The sequence below is a fragment of the Pantherophis guttatus genome, chromosome 2, assembly GCF_059756535.1.
Source record: "Pantherophis guttatus breed Tessera chromosome 2, ASM5975653v1, whole genome shotgun sequence".
Classification (NCBI taxonomy): Eukaryota; Metazoa; Chordata; class Lepidosauria; order Squamata; family Colubridae; genus Pantherophis; species Pantherophis guttatus.
The window spans coordinates 134,256,468-134,276,064 of NC_142064.1; the positions used below are offsets into that span (position 1 = coordinate 134,256,468).

General features: G+C 48.4%; 1 protein-coding gene across 3 annotated transcripts in view; it reads right to left on the reverse strand.

Annotated features, from left to right (window-relative positions):
- Positions 1 to 19,597, reverse strand: part of AGAP2 (ArfGAP with GTPase domain, ankyrin repeat and PH domain 2) — a 183,729-nt gene that overhangs the window by 8,992 nt on the left and 155,140 nt on the right. For 2 of the 3 annotated variants that reach the window (XM_034412193.3, XM_034412192.3), the window contains exons 9-15: positions 18,764 to 18,850; positions 18,240 to 18,344; positions 16,490 to 16,652; positions 13,462 to 13,563; positions 13,185 to 13,331; positions 7,811 to 7,962; positions 5,760 to 5,850 (exon numbers count right to left, since the gene is read on the reverse strand). In XM_034412193.3, coding sequence (XP_034268084.2) covers positions 5,760 to 5,850; positions 7,811 to 7,962; positions 13,185 to 13,331; positions 13,462 to 13,563; positions 16,490 to 16,652; positions 18,240 to 18,344; positions 18,764 to 18,850 — 847 coding nt within the window. Of the gene's footprint in view, positions 1 to 5,759; positions 5,851 to 7,810; positions 7,963 to 10,762; positions 10,823 to 13,184; positions 13,332 to 13,461; positions 13,564 to 16,489; positions 16,653 to 18,239; positions 18,345 to 18,763; positions 18,851 to 19,597 lie in introns of all 3 variants that reach the window. The other variant, XM_034412191.3, reaches the window with a different exon arrangement.

Sequence of the window (19,597 nt, forward strand, 5' to 3'; positions counted from 1 at the left end):
GCTTCAGTGACTATTCAAGGTTTACTTTTGTTCGTCACAAAAGATTCTTGACCACAACCCTCTATTATATAGTCTCTGGGGTGTGGTCTCTGGGGTGTGGTCCAGTGACTCAGTTCTAATCCCTAGCACGCCTCCCCAGCTGCTGCAAACGTTTATCACGTCTTCGGAGGCGTGCGTCCAGGAATGAGGTGTCATTATCACTCTGATCTGAAGCAGCTGTTTCTTCTCCCTCGGCCGGCACTTGAAACAATGCCAGAGGGGAGGGGCCTGGAGAGGGAGGCCTGGCTGACTCCTCTTCCTCATGCTCGGAGCTTTCTTCCTCCGATGGGACAGGCTCAGAGGGCGGGGCCACAACACTATCCCCCACCGCAGGGCCCTTCCCCCGGGTCTGACGGTCGGGATGGGGTCGGGACGGGAACTGTTCGTGGAAAGCCCGCACCAGGTCAGGGGCCTGAACGGCAGACGCATCCACCCAGGTGAAATCCTCGGGCCCGTACCCCTTCCAGGCAATGAGGTATTGGAAGCGCCCCTTCAGCCAACGGGAGTCCCGGATACTGTCCACCTCGTACGTCGAGGCATCGTCCTCGTCGGCTGTGGCTGGGGGGGCAGGCGTCGGCGGGCGGCGGAGATGGCTCGCGGGGGCCTCAGGGACCAGGAGGGACCGATGAAAAACAGGGTGGAGCCGCATGGAGCGGGGTAGAGTCAACCGGTAGGCCACCGGATTGATGACCGCCTCGATAGGGAAGGGACCGATAAAGCGTTGGGCCAGTTTCCTCACCGGCCGGTCCGTGGGGAGGTGTTTCGTGGACAACCACACCCGATCTCCTACTTCCAGCGGTGGCGTCGCCCGGCGGGCGCGATCGGCGAATCGTTTATAATCCTCTTTCGCCCGGATCAGCTGCCGCCGCACCAGTTGCTGCACCGCCTGCAGCTCCGAGAGGAAGTCCCGGGTCTCGGGAACAGGGGAGTCCATGATGGTCAACGGGAAAAGCCGTGGATGGTATCCGACGTTGGCATGGAACGGGGTCATCTGGGTGGAGGTGTGTTGGGAGTTATTAAAAGCGAACTCCGCTAGGGAAGGTACTCGGCCCAGTTGTCCTGCTGCTGGTTGACAAAACAGCGGAGGTACTGCTCCAGTATGCCGATGACCTTCTCCGTGCCCCCGTCAGTCTCCGGATGGTGCGCTGACGACAGGCACACCTGCACCTCCAGCGCGGCCATCAGGCTTTTCCAGAAGCGGGCCGTGAACTGGGCCCCGCGGTCCGAAACCACTCGGTCCGGCAGGCCGTGGAGGCGGAAGATATGTTGCAGGAACAGGCGAGCCGTGGTGCGGGCCGAGGGCAGGCCGCGGCACGGGATGAAATGTGCCATCTTCGTGAGCGCATCCACCACCACGAGGACGGTCGTGTACGTAGCGGACAGGGGCAGGTCTGTCAGGAAGTCCATGGAGATGGCTCCCCACGGTCTCTCCGGTGTCGGCAGCGGCTGGAGGAGTCCGGGAGGGGGGCCGGACGCGGCTTTGGCCTGTCGGCACGTCACACAGGACGTCACGTAGGCGTGCACGTCGTGCCGTACCCGAGGTCACCAAAAAGTCCGCGTCACCAAGTTCAACGTCTTAAAGAAGCCGAAGTGCCCCGCCGCGGGGTTGTCATGGCACTGGTTCATGACGAGGGCTCGGAGCGGACTCGTGGGCACGTACAGCCGACCCCGGTGTCTGAGCAAGCCCTCCTCCACGGTCCATGGGGACGCGGGGCCGACGTCCGCTCTCCGCTGCTGCGACCAGTCGTCCCGTCGCTGCGCTTCCAGCACCTGAGCCCGCAGGTCCACCGGTTCCTGGACCGCGGCCAAGGAGTCCACTGGCAGCACCGTCCGGGGGGGAAGGGAGTCCTTGGGGCAAAAGTATTCCGGCTTACGGGATAGCGCGTCCGCCCTCTGGTTGAGGTTGCTCGGAATGTATGTGACGTGGAAGTTGAACCGGGCGAAAAACAACGACCACCGGATCTGCCGCTGGTTCAACTTTCGTGCCGTGGTGAGGTGCTCCAGGTTCCGATGGTCCGTCCGCACCTCCACCTGGTGTCGGGCCCCCTCGAGGTGATGTCGCCAAGCCTCGAACGCGGCCTTGATGGCCAGCAACTCCTTTTCCCAGATGGTGTAGTTGCGCTCGGAAGGGTTGAGTTTCCGGGAGTAGTATGCGCAGGGAAAAAGAGTGCCGCCATCCACCGGAGCCTGTAGCAGCACCGCCCCAATTGCCACGTTGGACGCGTCCGTCTCCACCACGAACGGACGGTGTGGATTGGGGTGCCTCAGGACTGGCTCTGTGAGGAAGGCCTGCTTGAGGACCTCGAAGGCCTGCTGCTGCGGGGGCCCCCACTGGAACGGGACCTTCTTCCGAAGGAGCTGGGTCAACGGCAAGGTCAGGGTGGCGAAGCCCGGGATGAAGGTCCGATAGTAGTTGGCAAATCCCAACAGACGCTGGACGTCCTTCACCCGACGCGGGGGTTCCCAACTGCGCAAGGCCTCCACCTTGCGCGGGTCCATCGCGATGCCCTCGGGGGTGATGATGTGCCCGAGGAACTCTATGGAAGTCTGGAAGAAGTAGCATTTCTCCAACTTCGCATAGAGCTGGTGCTCCCGCAGGCGCTGCAGGACCTGGCGGACATGCTGGAGGTGACTTTCCGGGGTCCGGGAATAGATCAAAATGTCATCCAAGTAGATCACCACGAACCGATCCAGCATGTCCCGGAACACATCGTTCATCAAATGCTGGAAGACCGCGGGGGCGTTGGTCAACCCGAACGGCATGACGGTATACTCGAAGTGTCCATACCGAGTGCCGAACGCCGTCTTCCACTCGTCCCCCTCTCTCACGCGCACCAGGTTGTAGGCCCCTCGGAGATCAAGCTTAGTGAAGATCGAGGCCTCCCGCAACCTCTCCATCAGCTCCGGGATCAGCGGCAGGGGGTAGCGATTTCGCACTGTGATGGCATTCAAGCGCCGGTAGTCGCAACACAGGCGCAAGTCCCCCGTCTTCTTTTTAACGAAGAGGACCGGGGCCGAGAGCGGGGAGGTCGAAGGCCGGATGAACCCACGGGCCAGGTTCTTTTCCAGAAAGTCCCGTAAGGCGGCCAGCTCGGGCTCCGACATGGAGTACAGGCGTCCCGAGGGCAGGGGCGCGTTGGGCATTAGGTCCACCGCACAGTCGTAGGGTCGGTGCGGGGGCAAGCGGTCCGCCTCCTTCTCGCTGAACACGTCGGCGAAGGGCGTCAGCTCCGGAGGCAAGGAGACGTTTGGGGCAGAGACGTCCTGGCCGGCGCAGGTGTGGCGAAGGTGGTCGACACACTGCAGGCTCGGGAACGAGATGGCGTTTCTCGACCACGCCACCTGAGGGTCGTGCGCCCGAAGCCAGGCCATCCCCAGGACCAAGGGAAAGTGCAGATCCGCCGTTACGTAAAACTGGATCGCCTCCTCGTGGTTCCCGATGGCGAGGCGCAAGGGCTGGGTAGCGGTTTTGATGGGCCCCGCCACGAGTTCCCGCCCATCTATAGTTTCGACCCTCAACGGAGGGTCCACTGGAACCAAGGGGACTTTGTAATGGGCCACAAAGGCCTGGTCCATAAAGTTCGTGGTGGCCCCCGAGTCCACCAGCGCGTGCGCCTGGAGCCCTTCCGACCGGTTAGCCAACAACACCCGGGTGTTCAAAATCAGGTGCCGAGGGGGCTCACAGTCCACAGCCGCCGACTCCGGCGGGGCATGGTCACGTGCCTGACCCAGAGTTTCCCCTAGGCCAGGCCTGGCCCGTTTCCCGGCTGGTCACGCCGAGACTCCGGAACAGGCTTGAGCGGTCCACTCCGCTTCCGGGGACACGAGGCGGCAAAATGTCCCGCCTCGCCGCAATAGAGGCACAACCCCCCTTGACGTCTCCGCATCCGCTCCTGGGCCGTCAGTTGAGGTCTGGCTGCTCCAAGCTCCATGGGCTCCTCAGCCGTCGCCACAAAACGCTGTGCGGTCCGGAGCGCTGTCGGTGCGAAACGTGGGGGTGCCGACGCTGTCGGTGGTTCCGGAAGAGCCCGACGGGGCCGTCGCCGTTGCAGGCGGGCGTCGATGCGCAGGCATTGGGTCACCAGCGCGTCGAGGGTCGGTGGCGCCTCCACACGAACCAGCTCGTCCTGCATCTCGTCGGAAAGGCCGTCCTGGAAGGCGTCCATCAGCGCCACCTCATTCCAAGCCGAATCCTGGCCTAGCAGTCGGAACTCTGCAATATAGTCCTGCAGGGGGCGCTTGCCTTGGCGGAGGTCCTTGATGCGCCTCGCTGCCGTCTGCACCCGGAGGGGGTCCTCAAACATGGTGCGCAGGTGTTGTAAAAAGCCCTGAAAGTCCAGGAGCAAGGGGCTATCTTGCAACAACAGGGGCGTGGCCCATCGGGCGGCAGTGCCAGAGAGGGAGCTGATAACAAATGCCACCCGAGCCCGGTCATCCGGAAAATCCTCCGGCCTCATCGCCATAAACAGTTGGCATTGTCCCAAGAAGGCCGGAAACATCTCCTGCTGCCCAGAAAACCTATCTGGCACGTTCACTGGGCATCTCGGACGGGGAGGGGGAGGAGGTGGAGCTGCAGGAGCATTTCCCAAAGCAAGTTGGGCAGTTAGCTGTGCTACTTGCTGTTGCAGAAGCTGATTGGCTTGCAGTATCTGCTGTAACTGCTGCTGCAGCTGTTGGTCCATCGTGGGTTAACGATGGAGTATGGGGGTGACGAACAAGATGATCTGTCCCCGTCCCCACACACACACCACACAGCCAGCCGAGGGTTAAGGAAACACTTTGGAACGCACTCAGTTCTTATCTTCCTCTTGGCAGCGATAGACACACCGTCTGCCAAGGGACTTTATTTTCACAAACAGACAGATAAGATACGAACGTTCAAGAAAGTCCAAACATAAAATAATATTCCTCCCAACAGTTCCAGACGAGGCTTCAGTGACTATTCAAGGTTTACTTTTGTTCGTCACAAAAGATTCTTGACCACAACCCTCTATTATATAGTCTCTGGGGTGTGGTCTCTGGGGTGTGGTCCAGTGACTCAGTTCTAATCCCTAGCACGCCTCCCCAGCTGCTGCAAACGTTTATCACGTCTTCGGAGGCGTGCGTCCAGGAATGAGGTGTCATTATCACTCTGATCTGAAGCAGCTGTTTCTTCTCCCTCGGCCGGCACTTGAAACAATGCCAGAGGGGAGGGGCCTGGAGAGGGAGGCCTGGCTGACTCCTCTTCCTCATGCTCGGAGCTTTCTTCCTCCGATGGGACAGGCTCAGAGGGCGGGGCCACAACACATAAAGCTATTCTGATAGCCACCAATTTTGCTAAATCCATCACCTTAATAAGAGAAAGATATGCATGCCATCCAAATCCTTTGAAACAAGGGATTAAAAATGCTTTTAACCAAGTCCATAATATACTTTTTCTGTAGATTGGAAGCAACAATATTAGATGCTGAATTAGAGTTCGCAATTAATGCCATACTGAGGTTTGTACAGGAAATGCACCATCCCTATTGGATTTATTTTTGGAAACAAGCAATCGTTTCCTATTCAAGTTCAGCCAACATGGTCTCTAAAGTAAGCCTGTCCACCTTCCTCTCTTTGGTGCCCTCCAGCTTTGTTGAACTACAGCTTCCACCATCTCCAGCCGTTCATGCCGCTGGCTGTGTGGGATGGGAATTCAAGAGCGCACCTGGTTGAAAAAGTCTGAACAGCCACATACTTACTTAATGCCCCACAATCCACACACAAAGAATTTCCTTTGGCATTTCGGATAGCCTGGATTGCCACAGCTTCACTCTGGCTGTCCATCCGGGCCTGTTGGGGAAACAGAAGATAGATAGATGCTAAAATGTCCATTGTTTCAGGGGTTACTTCACAGATCGCCCTAATTTTGACTGAGGCCTTGCAAGACAGGGTAAGCTATTGTCTGCTATGTCTTGAAACCCATCTTCCAAACCTGTATGAAATTTTTGGATTAAACTCCATTTCCATTCTCAGATACAGCAGGATCCCTGAGGATACTCTCCCTTCCCTACATTTTTTATGTTTGATATGGAAAGAATTAATGTTATAAGCCTCCCAGAGTCATTTTGAAATGAGATGGGCACTGGGAGCAAATATAAATGAAACAAACAAACTAACTAATTAAAATGAATCACAAAAGTTGGCTTTATTTTCAGCAGGACTTACTCTGTGGGAATATTCACAAAAGGAAACCCCGTTTTCCCTCTCCAATGGATCAATCAGTTTTCTTCCAATTTTTTGTGCGTGATTGGCTTCTATTTTTCTTGCTTTTAAAAAGTTTGTGTGAATTGCAGTGATTGTTTCAAATGTGGTTGAAACCGCAACACAACCATTAATTAACCATTAATCATTTGCAAATAATGCTCAAACTCTTCCTACCAAGATAACAGAATTATGACTGGGCTAAATCACTTCGAGCGATAGAATTCAAGAAGGAAGGAAGGAAGGAAGGGAGGGAGGGAGGGAGGGAGGGAGGGAGGGAGGGAGGGCATGCCATGGGCAGGTAGCTCAAATGCTTCTGCCTAAAATATTGAAATTATGTGCAGAAATGTTTTAATGGAAAATAATTCATTTGTGTGAACCCCACAGTTGAAAAATGAATAGTCCAGAAACAAATTTAGTCAATCAAATAAGAAGTGCAATATCGTAATATATAATACTAATATTTAATACTTTGCAAATGTTCTTGTGTAATATTTTGAAAATTTCCTTTTGTAATTATTGGTAAATTACATTTATTCTTTAATCCTTTAAAATGTTGTATGCCTAATTCAAGTTAGGCCTGGGGATATTTATCTTCCCAGCCTGTTTTCCAACTCTCATCCGAATAACTTGCTCTCTCTGTGTACTGAATATCCCACATTAGAGACTGTGGTCTCTGTTTAAAACTTCTTTGCCTGCTTATTCTTTCCTTCTGGACTTTCTGGGCCTTCAGAGTTCAACCATCTGACCAAATTTTTGTTATATTTTCAAATGTCCATTCATTCTGCCTTGTTTCCTGACATCCATTGTATGTGATGATTACTGGAATGATAGCATTGGAAGATAAACGACTTACAGCCATTTGTAAATGACCATACAAAGTTACAACAGCATTGTCCATGGCCTCCTTTGCCTCCTCAGATATCTGGTAACCCTAATATGAATAGTGCATTTACAAATCAGTCAATCAATCAATCAATCAATCAATCAATCAATCAATCAGCATAGAGCTGGAAGGGACCTTGGAGGTCTTCTAGCCCAAACCCCTTACTGAAACAGGAGACCCTATACAATTTGAGACAAGTGGCTGTCCAGTCTCTTCTTAAAAACCTCCAGTGATGAAGCACCTATAACTTCTGAAGGCAAGCTGTCCCACTTGTTAATTGTCCTCACTGTTCCTTAGTTTTAGGTTGCTTCTCTCCTTAATAAGTTCTCATCCATTGCTTCTTGTCCTGCCTTCTGGTGCTTTGGAAAATAAGTTGATCCCCCTCCTCTTTGTGGCAGTCCCTCAAATATTGGAATTCTGCTATTATGTTACCCCTAGTCCTTCTTTTCTCTAGACTGGCCATACACAGTTCCTGCAACTGTTCTTCATATGTTTTTGTCCCCAGGCCTTTAATCATCTTAGCTGCTCTTCTTTGCACTTTCTCCCAAAGTCTCAACATCTCTTTTTGAAATGGCCAAAATCGCAACAACCTTAGAGGCAATCAATATTTAAAGGCAGGCTTCAATAGGGAAAGGGACAGCAGGAAGCCGGGCGGTTCAATACCTTGTTCTTGCTACTTTCACAGCACTGCAAGCTGGCCAAGATCTGGCTCTCGATCGCTTGCACCCAGGAATCTCTCTCCTCGAAGCTGTTGGCCTCAAAGTGCCATGTCTGCCCTGTGCTGGAGACGATGATGAATTCGAAGTTCTCTTCCTCTGTGGATGTAAAAGAGTGGCCCTCAGGCGTAATGAAATGATACCTTTCCCTGAAGTTCGAACTGTCTTACACTCACAAACTGGTGTTGGGGCAAAATCTGGGGGCCAGGGAAGGACATTCGGAAGTTAAATGAACACAAAAGAGGCTTGGTTGTTTTTTTTTAGCACAGACGCTTGGGGAAAGTTGTAGGGAGATGATCTATTAGTATTAGGGACACAATTATCTATCGGTGACGCAAGCCAACATTTTCAATTCACAAACAGCAAGAACCTGAAAGAGTTCTACATGGATGCTGTCCTTTCTGGGGAGAAAAATCTCATTGATTCTATCAGCACTTCATCAGCTCACAAGTTATTTACTACTTTAAAGTTATTTACGGAGCACTTTTAAATTTGCAGAGCACTCCCTGTGTGTTTCCTTGCCACAGTACTGTAGGCTTAACTTGCTCATCTCTGAACTAGAGAGTGGAGATAGTGTGTGGAAACACAATATCACTCGACTGTGGTTCTGTAGGATAAGGGAGGTTTCGAATTGTCTTTTCTCAGTCTCACACTTTGTTTTGAACATGGATGGAATATGGGGCCACTTGAGATCCAGCCAGAACAGAAAGTTCAGGAGGCAGGAAATGGCCAGCAGATGATAATCAACCGATAATCAAACCAGTTGAGGGCTCTGACAGGAACCAGGGCTGTGGTGTGGAGCAGAATTTTCTGCAAGCAAGCCCAAGCCATGGATGAGGTAGGGCAGGGGAGTGTGCTGATTGCATAAAAAGAAATTCTTGCAATGTCAGCTTCCCTTCTCTTCCTTTTGCAGGAGAATCAGGGCAGAGAAGTGGGAATTAGTTGGTTGGAATGGTAAAGGATCACAATCCATCTGAGATAAAAGTCCTAAGGCATCCCTTAAGATTGGGAAAGTTTAAGCACTTTTATCTCTGATGGATCACTTTTATCTCTGATGGATCAGATTCTATTTTGCTCCCACCATTGTCTTTGCTGTGTAAAGCTTCAAAATCAAAGACCATAGTGGGGGCAAAAATTCAGAGTTATTTCTAATGCCAGTGGTGGAATACTAGTATTGATTATCACTGGACTTGGAGCAGGAGATCCAAGGTTCAAATCTTCACTCAGTGATCCATGACCACTTCTTCTGGGAAGAATAATTATGGAAATGGAGAGTCTGGGGAAAGGGCCATACCTGCATCAGCTTAAAGGACCAAAGGGTTTCTGCCAGGGGTGGGCTACTCGGGTTCGGACTGGTTCGGGTGACCCAGTAGTTCTGACAGTCAGCTGGCCCCACCCTCCCACCACCACCCTAGCCTGTCCTATGTTTCCTTCTATCTAGCTCAGCTAATTCGCATGGCACAGCTGATTTCCATGCCTCTATTATTCTACTTACCGGGGCTGCCTTAGAAGGTAAGGAGCTGAGCTTCAAATTGCTGTATTTTGAACGCTGCGTGCCAGTGCATTAGGTGCACGTGCACACAAAGTTCACTTGCGCGTGCAAAGCCCACACACACGTGCAAAGCACGCGCTCACAGCACCAGTTGTTAAACCGGTTGCAGCCCACCACTGGTTTCTGCCTGAACCCACTCCTCAACAGGTCAAATGACTCTACCACCAATAGAATAATCTGCAAAATGTGTCGGTTTTTACATACCTTGGAACTGCTACAAATTTACTATCTACTTGAGGGAGGAAACACACTCCTGCAGAACAGCTAAGGACGATCCTAAGCCTATCTCACTCATAGGTTGAAAGCAAGATGAAGACAAAATCATGGGGATATGGCAGTCTATAAAGAATTCATGATCTGTTAATAAATACAAATGGGGAAAGGCTGTCTAGATTTCTGGGCTTTCTATACCCATTTGTCTTTCAAGGAGCCTGCTTGTGCACGACAAAAAAACTGTGGAGCCCTATATTCTCCAGCAAACAGTGCGAAATGCAAATGGGTCTGATCATTATATGCACATGTAGGGAAAGTACACTGAGCTAGAAGAACACAACCTTCTATTGTTTTGTGTCAGCATTTCGACCTGCATTTACTCTAGTGCTGACATAAGAAGGAGAAGCGAAGGTGTCTGGAAAGGGACGGCTGACTTTTCACCTACATATGTTCCCTGGAGATAATGTTTCCGAGGAGATGAGATGGGAGGGGGGAATTCCTTTGAGCTGGAGTAGATTAGGGGTAGAATGACTTGGAAGATGGCCAATGAGTGCAGGGGAGTAGGGAACGGAAAGGGAGGGTTTGGGGGCTGGAAGTCAGTGTTGGCTTCGTTTGGAGTCAGGTTAGGATGTCGTGCTCAATAAATAGGAGTTTTTTCTTCAAAGATTTTGTTTGAAATGCATTTTATTCGAGACAACCTCGAAACTTGACAGTTTTGGCTGCGTACAGCAGGAGACCCTAAAAGTACTGGAAAAGTTGCCTTCCAGAGAATCTACTGATTTTTATGGCCCTGTTTATTTGCATTTTTGGGGCTCATCTGATGATCTGACATATTCCTCCCAAAGGAGTTCTGGTTGAGTTTCAGAATAAGTTTGAAAACTCTCATTCTGAAGGAATTTTGGGAACATAACCATTTTGGGAGGAAATGGAGGTACAAGGGAAAGGGGAACATTTGTACACACTCTTGTTGGCTTGGGGATGGTTAACCGGGAAGCAAGAAGGGATATCCCTTGAGAGCATCAGGGGTGGACATCAAAGCAGGGCACACGTCACAAAGTAAGCACAACTGCATGCAATGGGTGCCATGGCACACACACAAAAAAAGAGCCCACACCTGCCACCGCCGCTCATTACCTGTTTTATAAATATTTCTTAAACTACCAAAGGTTTTTAATTTCCACATTTTACGCTTGGCTGCAGTGGGTCCGGAGGGGAAGCAGGAAGCGAGAGGCAGAGAAAGAGAAGGGAGGAAAAGAAGAAAGGGGAGAGAGTTCAGAGGAGGAAAAGGAAAATAATTAAAAAAAAAAAAGCAGAGGCTATCAGAACTCCCAGACCCCTGGATTCGGGCACCAGTGGGGGGTGGGTGGGGGGTGGATGCGTGAAGCGCTGCGAGGGACAGTGAGGGAGACAGCTGTGAAGGGCACGGCCCCGTGTGGTGCAGACTCAGTGAGGAAGTGAAAGGTTTGGCAACAGCTGCTTAGTGCAGGCAGAGCTAAGAGAAAAGGGTGGGAAATGGGCCGCCCCTCTGACCATGGCCCAACCCCTTCTCAAAAGGAGAGGACCATTCCTTTCCTTTCCAGGGGTTGCAATAGGCAGCATGGCCTCCCCACAGCCTTGGCTAGGATGCTCCTCACCAAATTCCCCTCACTGACTCCCATGCTACTTTTCCCCCACCCAGTCAGGCTTGTTGAAAACAATCAGCTGGCCTTTGCATGAACATTGGGAGGCATTCTTTGAGTTTTGCGCCTCTGACACCCCAACCATCTTGGTTATGTTTCAGTTTAGGAAATAATGATCACCGTTCAAGTATTCCTCCCTTCCTGCAACCGAGAGAGAGGATCCAGTGCAACCCCCAGAATTGTGGAAAAAGCAATAGCACTTAGACTTATATACTGCTTCACAGTGCTTTTACAGCCCTCTCTAAGTGGTTTACAGCGTCAGCCTATTGCCCCCAACAATCTGGGTCCTCATTTTACCCACCTCGGAAGGATGGAAGGCTGAGTCAACCTTGAGCCTGGGGAGATTTGAACTGCCAAACTGCAGCTAGCAGTCAGCTGAAGTAGCCTGCAGTACTGCACTCTAACCACTGCATCACCTCAGCTCATGCTTAACCCTGAAGCAAACATGATGCTCCCACTCCTTTTTAAAAAAGTGCTAATTACATACTGATAATCCTTAATTTATGGCCACTATTGGGACTGGGGCTTCAGTTGTTAAGCAATGCAGTCATTAAATGAGTTGCACCTGATTTTATAATCTTTTTTTTTTTTGCTATGGTTGTTAAGTGAATCCATTGACTTTGCTTGTCAGAAGCCGGCTGGGAAGGTTGCAAATGGCAATCGCATGACCTGGCGACAACCGTTGTGAACACTTGTTGGTTGCTGGCCGCTGAAATTGTGATCATTGTAAGTGTGCTGCAATAGTCTTAAGTTGAAGGATTGGTTGTAAGTCACGTCTTTCAGCGCCATTGTAACTTTGAATGGTCGCTAAATGAATGTTTAGGTGGAGGACTACCTGGCTAATACTTTGCCTATTTCAAGACTCTCTTATCTGCCCAATAGAAGAGTGTCTTTCCTCTCCTGACAACCCAGCAGATATACTGTATTTTTCGGAGTATAAGAGGCACCTTTTTCCCCCCTAAAAGGGGATGAAAATTTAGCTGTGTCTTATACACCGAATGTAGGCCTGCCCACCCACTGGCCCTCATCCTTTGGCCTCTGCCTCGCAGCAGTTACCTCCTTGCAAGCAAATAGCAAGAAAAAACAGCTCCTTTCAGCCTCAGCACAGCCTAATTAGCACAAGTTGATTGGATCTGCCTCCCGACTCTCAGTTGATTTGCTCTCAGCTGTTTTGCACAGGGCTCTGCTGCTTGCTGCAAAGAGGTAAATTGCTGGAGCAGATTTTTTTCCCCCGTGTGCTAATCAAGCTATGCTGAAAATGAAAATGAAAGTAAAGCAGGCTGTTTGCTGTTTGCTGCAATGAGCAAAGTTGCTCAGAGGCAAAGGCAGAGGGAGATTTTTTTTTCTTCTTTTCCTCACCAAAAAAGGTAGGTGCGTCTTATACTCCAAAAAATACGGTATATGATCTGGAATCTACCCCCCACCCCCACCCCCCGAAAAATGGCTCTGTTTACTGTCAATGGTAGTAGGGCAATGTCTTGGTTGGTTGGCTTTGTAAAGAGACATCTTAAAGATACACATTACGAAGGGCAGCCCAGTCTTAATTGCCATCTGAGAGAAAAGCCTTTTCTGCATTAAGAACAATTTCACTCTAATGCATAGGCTTTAAAAAAAAACAAAAAGCGAATGGATCTCTCAGACTCCCCAGCTGGTGGGGCCATTGGTCTTATCGGCTGAACATTCTGACAGCTGCAGGCCCTCAACATGGAGAGAGCACCAAGTTGAGGAAAATCCCTCTAGAGATGCCACTCTAGTTTTTCTGTCTATTTCCTTGGAAACCAAGATGTTCTAACATGCCCAGTAGACAGCCCAAACTGTGGTTAAAAATGGACTCTTTTCAACTTTCCGAATCATGACTGAGAGCAGAGGCCTCTTACCCTCCGCCTGCCCTGTTGATCCCTCAGTTTTGGATGGTGTGCTGAGCTTCTTCCGCCTGTGTTTCTTTCTGTCAATCATAGGAGATGGAGGAGGGTCTTTGCCACTGCTGCCAGGACTGGATAGTCCTTCTGCAGCCATGGATACTTCTGCAGGAACAGGTAGGAGAAACAGATGATGTGTCTACTGGCTAATCTTTGTCACTGGATCAGAGAAGCTAGCCTTTTTTTGGCATCCTCTCTGCTCCTGGGAGGGCTTCCTGTTGTGTTCCGAACTTACCAGCTTTGGAAGAAGATACCGAGCGCTGCAAACGCTCCGGTTTGCCTAAGAGCTTGACTGCTGGGTCAACTGGAGGATTCAGCAGGCCCGGACTAGGGCTAGCTATGGAGAAGAAGGAATAAGCACATGAACCTGTTAGAATCAATATGTAGCTGGTTTGGTCTTGTTACAATATTTTGACATCTCAGATAGGTTTGATTTTAAGTGCCCATTTACTGGAGGTCTTTTAGGATGGAGAAGTTGAGAATTCAACCAGGTGTCTCCTGCACTTAAGTCATAAACACAGAAATAAGTTAAAGCTTGTAATGGGATTCTAATTTCTTTGACCAGAGCTGAAGGATGAGGAGGACACTAGTAACTTGAAGGTGGTTAATCAAAGAGTGCTTTTATGCTGAACTTCAGAGGAATCTCATCAGTACCTAGGACTGAGCCTGAAGCCATCTTCCAATTTCCCAGTGACTATAGTAACACATCTCCCATTAGCTAACAGTTGGTGGAAGCTTTCCATGGGACACAACTAAAGGATTAATTAGTTCCTTTAAGGATATTCTGAAGAAACATTTGTAGCTGCCATCCTGATATTGTTGAGATAAACCAGCATTATCTCCCTGTCACAGCCCCCTCCATCCAACTTTTAAGAAGTATTTTTATTTTTTCAGGCTTATAAGCCTTTCTCGTTGATTCTAAGCAGCATCTTTGGAAATTTAGATGACAAACAAATAATTAATCATAGTTACTGTACTTTTCAGAGTATGACGCGCTTCCCCACACCCCCAAAAGAGGGTGGAAATGTTGGTGCATCTTATAGACCGAATACAGTCATTTTTGGCCTTCCGAAACCTGTTTTTTGCCAAAAACAAACCTTTTTCCCACAAGAACGGGACGCGCAGAGGGTTTGGGAGGCCTGCATAGTGCTCCTGGGGGCTGGGGAGGGCAAAAGCGGGATGCATGAGGGGGTTTGGGAGGCCAAAAATGGGCCCATTTTTTGTGATAAATGGCCATTTTTTGCAAAAACGGGACGTGCAGAGGATTTGGGAGGCCTGCAGAGTGCTCCCTGTTTTGCCTGTGAAAGGCAAAAACACATGGAGGCAAAAAACTATTTTTTTTTTCTTGTTTTCCTCTTTGAAATCTTGGTGCGTCTTATACTCTGCTGCGTCTTATAGTCCGAAAAATATGGTACATCAAAAATAATAATAGGGCAAATCAATAGGAAAAGAAAAAAAAATATTTAAATGGCCAGGAACACCACAATCAATAAACCGAAAATTAAAATATTCTTCCTCCCCAGAGGGAACAGGAACAACATTCCAGTCTCATGGAACAGCCAGGTTTTAATGCACTTTCTAAAAGCCAGGAAGGAAGGGACCATTCTAATATCTAGGCATGGGCCACTCCAGAGGAGAGAAGCCATACTTGAAAAGGAAGCTTTCAAGATCCCTGCAGATGGCTATCTCTGAGCAGAGAGGCCTGAACTGAGCCCACTGCTCAGTCTTACCCATGGCCAAACTGTCCCCAGTTTTACCACCCATGAACAAGACAGCAAAAACTGGTGGTCATTTGAGATGACTTTTCATTTTTCCAAATAACATTCCAGCCGCTATTGAATGGGAAGGTCTCCTGTAGATGTCACTATTGGATTATTATACTGTGCACAGTTTCTGCACTGGAGCTAGCGGGTAAACACATAGCTTTCCAGCTTTATGAATTCAATTTGAACAATCACTTGCTTCAATCAATGTTGCAGTTCAAACAGGAAGCATTAGGAATTTTTATGTCAAATTAGATTTGGTTGGATGTTCAGCTAATTGTCCAGATTGAACATTAATCAGAAAAACTACTATTTGATTATATATATATATGATATATTTCCCATACAGTAGGAGAAATCTGCAATAATGGCCAAAAGCCAGGAAAGCCAATGGCTTTGGATCATTCATTTGCCAAATCTGTGTGAAAGAGAAAACAGTCAAACTAGCTGTCCTTAGAGGGTGTCATTCCATATCACATTTTCAGCAGAAAGCTTTTAAAGAAAAGTGTGATGCTAACACTTGACAATCTTCCCAAGTAATATAGCCTCACAGATATGCACATTAATATGTAGTAATACAAAAAGTATGTAGATGTGATACTGTATATATACAAACTGGTTGGACATAACTTCTTACCCTGAGCATATTAGAGGGAAAAAAAATCCGTGCTTAATCATATCTGCTTTCTCTCTCTTCCCACTTCCTCCCAGGTAGAATTTTGCAATGCTTGAGGATAAGGTAAAGGTAAAGGTTCCCCTCACACATATGTGCTAGTTGTTCCTGACTCTAGGGGACGGTGCTCATCTCCGTTTCAAAGCCGAAGAGCCAGCGCTGTCCAAAGACGTCTCCGTGGTCATGCGGCCAGCAAGGCGCAAGAATGCTGTTACCAAACGTGGTCCCTATTTTTTCTACTTGCATTTTTTACGTGCTTTCGAACTGCTAGGTTGGCAGAAGCTGGGACAAGTAACGGGAGCTCACTTCATTATGCGCCACTAGGGATTCGAACCGCTGAACTGCCGACCTTTCGATCGACAAGCTCAGCATCTTAGCCACTGAGCCACTGCGTCCCTCTTGAGGATACCCTCATTTAAAAACACCACCTGTTGTTCTTCATAAATTCTTCCTATCATATTCTTGTGGGCTGTCGCCAAGTAAGGTTAAAGAAAAGTGTGACTGTTGGCACATTGTAGTGCAAAAGGAGGAGGAGGAATAGTGTAGGGAACTCTCCCTCCTTACTCTTACACAGAAAACTGTAAATGAAGGCATCGCAATGAATCACAGTGTGAATTCGCAAATAGTAATTATATACACACCTTGGCTGGCAAAAAGCTTGTAGTATTCCTCCCTGGGCTGTTTTACCAGAGTCTTAGTTCTCACTGTCACAATAAGAGTGCCCTGCCACTCAGCTTGGCAGGCCTTTCTCACAGTAGTGATGCCAAACAGCAGCTGGGTCCTCTCTCCCTATGTCTATTTTGTCTGAGATAGCACAGCTCACTTACTACTGCTGTCCCCAACTCCAACGCTGCTCATGTCTTTCACCAGGCCGTTGATACTTGAGGAGGCACCACAGGCAGAGATGGCTCTGGGTGGGCGTTTGCCAGGTACTTTTACAGTGGTGCGAAGGAGATCCATTTCTTTCCCATGGGTTCCATGGATATAATCCTGGAGAGGCAGGAAGAACAGGTGGGAAAATTTAGGAAGCTGGACATCAGCCAAACATGGGCTTTGAAATGGTCTTATTCTGGAATTCTTAACCAGTGTTGTGGCCTGCCGGCAGCCAGCAGAGCTGGCAGCAGAGTTGGACAGTGAGGTGATTGGGGAGGAATATGGGCCAGTCCTGGGGGCTGGGGAAAGCTCAGACGAGGGCTCTGTGTCGGAGCCAGAGAGGGAGGTAGGCAGCAGTGAGGCAGAGGAACAGCTGGAGCCTGTTCCCAGTGTGCACATGTGCAGAGCTACCAGAAGACAAGAACCACTCAGAAAGCAGGGTTGACTTGGGAGTAAAGCCACACCTTGGAGGTAATTGGCCCCTCCCATAGGAAACAAGAGAGGAGCGAACGGGGAATGGGCTTTTGCAGGAAACAATTCCTGCTTTTTAAGGGAGCCTAGGTCAGAGCAACCAGCCTGATTCCATGAATCACCTGAGAAGGTGTCTCAAACTTGTATTTCTGTCCAGGTCATGTCAGATGCTATTCACAACCATTTAGGGCAATTATCATGCACACAAAAAAATGACAAGCTCTAGAACAATCCTTTCTTATCTCTGTGCATTTGGATGTATTTGATTACAACTTCCACAATTCCCAGCTATCTTGGGGTTTTGGCATCAAATGAAGTAGGTGGAAGAAAGTGGATCTGGGGAGAGGAGTTAAAATCCGAATGACATCTTGCACATTTCACAAATCAAAGATTTTTCACTATATTCCTCAATCAGTTTTGACTTAAGGGATCCATGAAATGGAGCATACAGTAATATATTTTGAGGTTAAAGGTAAAGGTTCCTCTTGCACATATGTGCTAGTTCTTCCCGACTCTAGGGGGTGGTGCTTATCTCCATTTCAAAGCCGAAGAGTCAGCGCTGTCCGAAGACGTCTCCGTGGTCATGTGGCCGGCATGACTAAACACCAAAGGTGCATGGAAAGCTCTTACCTTCCCACCAAAGATGATCCCTATTTTTCTACTTGCATTTTTTACCTGCTTTCGAACTGCTAGGTTGGCAGAAGCTGGGATAAGTAACGGGAACTCACTCCGTTATGCGGCACTAGGGATTCGAACTACTGAACTGCCGACCTTTCGATCGATAAGCTCAGGGTCTTAGCCACTGAGCCACAACGTCCTCTAAAAGAGTGCTTGCCTTGGATAAACCTATCCCCAAATTCCCATGAAATACAACGAGAATCAATACTGTGGAATACAGCACCGATCCTTCATCATGATGAATATAGTTTAATTATAGTAAGGAAAAATAGGCTGGCCAGAGTTTATGGGAACTGAAGCCCAACACTTCTAAAAGGTGCTACGCTGAGGAAAGGCTGTATTTCAAGGTTTTAGTAGCTCTCTTCCTGACAGAAAAATAATGGGCATGGATACAGTACATGCTTCCTGTAGCTGAAATCTTCCAGTTCACTTCAAAGGCCGTGTTTTTCCTCCCAAGGGTTCCTATCAAAATCCTACCAATTTGCTTATTCTGTGAATCAGATCAGATCATCTAGGGACACACGCCACACTCTGTTCTATTGACAAGGAACTTACATTAATGCTGGGGTGATAGAAGAGAAGACCATTACTGGACAGAGTGACATATTTTTTCTTCCACTCCTTGTTCAGAGAATTCCCACTTCGTTTCAGCAAGAAGCTCTACCAGGAGACAACAATGGTCGTTAGCCAAGCCAGAGTTTCATTTGTTTTCTTTACCCTAAAATCAAAGCGGCTGGGAACAGTGTACATAGTACGAGAAAACAGTAAGGTGAAAACCAAGCCAAAACAACGTAAATTAAAAACAGCTAAAGAAGGAAGGAAAGCCGCGACAATATTTGAAAAGCTGAAGCAAAGTTAGAAACAGAGATGTTTTAGGAAACGACTTTGACTGGAGGGACAGGAGGAAAGACACAACTGAAGGCAAGAAAAATCAAATCAAATCCTCCAAAGCTGGGGAAAATGAAGCAATCTTTGGGTAGCATTTCAGACTTCATGAAGAATGCCCTGTGCCTTCCCTTGCTATGGCAAAGGATTAAGAGGACTGAAAAACAGTGCTCAAGCCAAACTGGAAGGTTTACCTGTTTGATGGGTATAGCTCTCCCACTGCCTGTGTTGTCACCTCGGCTATCCAGGCTCCTCTTCTCTGTATCACTCCCTCTGCGATTCTACAAGGAGACAATTCAAATATCTCGGCTGACTTTATGAACTGCCCAAAAGAGAACAAAAAAACTCCAGCACCTCTCCACCAGTAATCAGCCACCTGATCAGCATAAATTAACTCCAAGGTCAACTTCAGACCAACAAGTACCGGTAAGTAAACAATACCCCAATCAAGAAACTGCCAAAGAGCCATCAGTAAACAGCCCAACCAAAGAATCAACCCCCGACCCACACAGACAGGCAAGACATCAGAATATAAACTGACAGCAAACAGCACTCCTTACTAGCACTGATGATGTTACCTAGTTAGGGTAATTAAATGTCTGCAAGAAAACAAGTAAGCTCAGAGAGTGTTAGGATATGGTTTGAGCCTAACAAGTTGTCCAGGCAATATATGTGTTCTGTGACTTTAATATGAATATGTATTGTGTGACTTTAAAGTTTTATTGCTGATTCATTGTAATGCTGAGTCATGCTGTAATTATATAATCACTGGTTGTGAACGTATTTAAGAAAGGTACTGCAAAATATTCAGTTGATGATAAGCTACCATTGTGTGTGGAGTTGCAACCATTGTGCTATCATTGGTTGGATGGATCTGCTACCATCGTGGTTTGTGAACCAGAGTAAGTTTGTTATTCTAACCAACTACTGTTTGTGTGGTAAGAAGATTTTGTATCACTGACTGATTTAACTGGCAAAGACTTGGATTGATTTAAAGACTATGAGATTGTTTTTTCACTATAAAGTAA